The sequence below is a fragment of the Cyprinodon variegatus genome, unplaced genomic scaffold, assembly GCF_000732505.1.
Source record: "Cyprinodon variegatus isolate N-32 unplaced genomic scaffold, C_variegatus-1.0 Scaffold1218, whole genome shotgun sequence".
Classification (NCBI taxonomy): Eukaryota; Metazoa; Chordata; class Actinopteri; order Cyprinodontiformes; family Cyprinodontidae; genus Cyprinodon; species Cyprinodon variegatus.
In genome coordinates, this window is record NW_015151671.1 from 116,993 (window position 1) to 117,962 (window position 970).

The 970-nt window shown below is 58.0% G+C and overlaps 1 protein-coding gene across 1 annotated transcript in view; it reads left to right on the top strand.

Moving 5' to 3' along the window:
* LOC107102214 (serine/threonine-protein phosphatase 2A 56 kDa regulatory subunit delta isoform-like) overlaps positions 1-970 on the top strand; it is a 14,159-nt gene that overhangs the window by 3,695 nt on the left and 9,494 nt on the right. The window contains exons 4-6 of the mRNA XM_015401424.1: positions 135-274; positions 345-475; positions 546-605. Of these exons, the coding sequence (XP_015256910.1) occupies positions 135-274; positions 345-475; positions 546-605 (331 nt within the window). The remainder of the gene's footprint in view (positions 1-134; positions 275-344; positions 476-545; positions 606-970) is intronic.

The following is a 970-nucleotide window of genomic DNA, read 5'->3' on the forward strand; positions in this document are numbered from 1 at the left end:
GCCGCCTGGCCTCACCTGCAGGTACGTAGGAAGGTTCCCTGGAGGCCGCCTGGCCTCACCTGCAGGTACGTAGGAAGGTTCCCTGGAGGCCGCCTGGCCTCACCTGCAGGTACGTAGGAAGGTTCCCTGCAGGTGAACCGATCCTCCTGATAGAACCCTGATCCCGGCCGTCTCTTCACAGCTGGTGTACGAGTTCTTCCTTCGCTTCCTGGAGTCTCCAGACTTCCAACCCAATGTTGCTAAGAAATACATCGACCAGAAGTTTGTGCTGTCGGTAAGACGCCACACGACAGAGTCCAGGTGAGTCCAGGTGAGACGCTGACCATCTGATGCCTGCCTTCCAGCTGCTGGAGCTGTTTGACAGCGAGGACCCCAGAGAGAGGGACTTCCTGAAGACCATCCTCCACCGCATCTACGGGAAGTTCCTGGGCCTGCGGGCCTACATCCGCCGGCAGATCAACAACATCTTCTACAGGTGAGGAACGCCCTGCAGGTGAGCCCGCCGCTCCCACTTCCTGTGTCTGACCACTGTGCTCATTCTGCAGGTTTATATATGAGACGGAGCATCACAACGGCATCGCTGAGCTGCTGGAGATCCTCGGCAGGTACCTGCTCTGATCACATGACTGCTGATTGGAATGCGGCCACACTGACGCCTCGTCTCTGATTGGAACGCGGCCGCACTGACGCTGTGTCTGTGATTGGAACGCGGCCACACTGATGCTTCGTCTCTGAATGGAACACAGCCTGTGTGACACCGTGTCTCTGATTGGAACGCGGCCGGTCCGACGCCCTGTCTGATTGGAACACAGCCTGTGTGACGCCGTGTTTCTGATTGGAACGCGGCCGGTCTGACACTGTGTCTCTGATTTGAACGCGGCCGGTCTGAAGCTGTGTCTCTGATTGGAAAGCGGCTGGTCTGAAGCCGTGTCTCTGATTCGAAAGCAGCCGGTCTGAAGCCGTGTCTCTG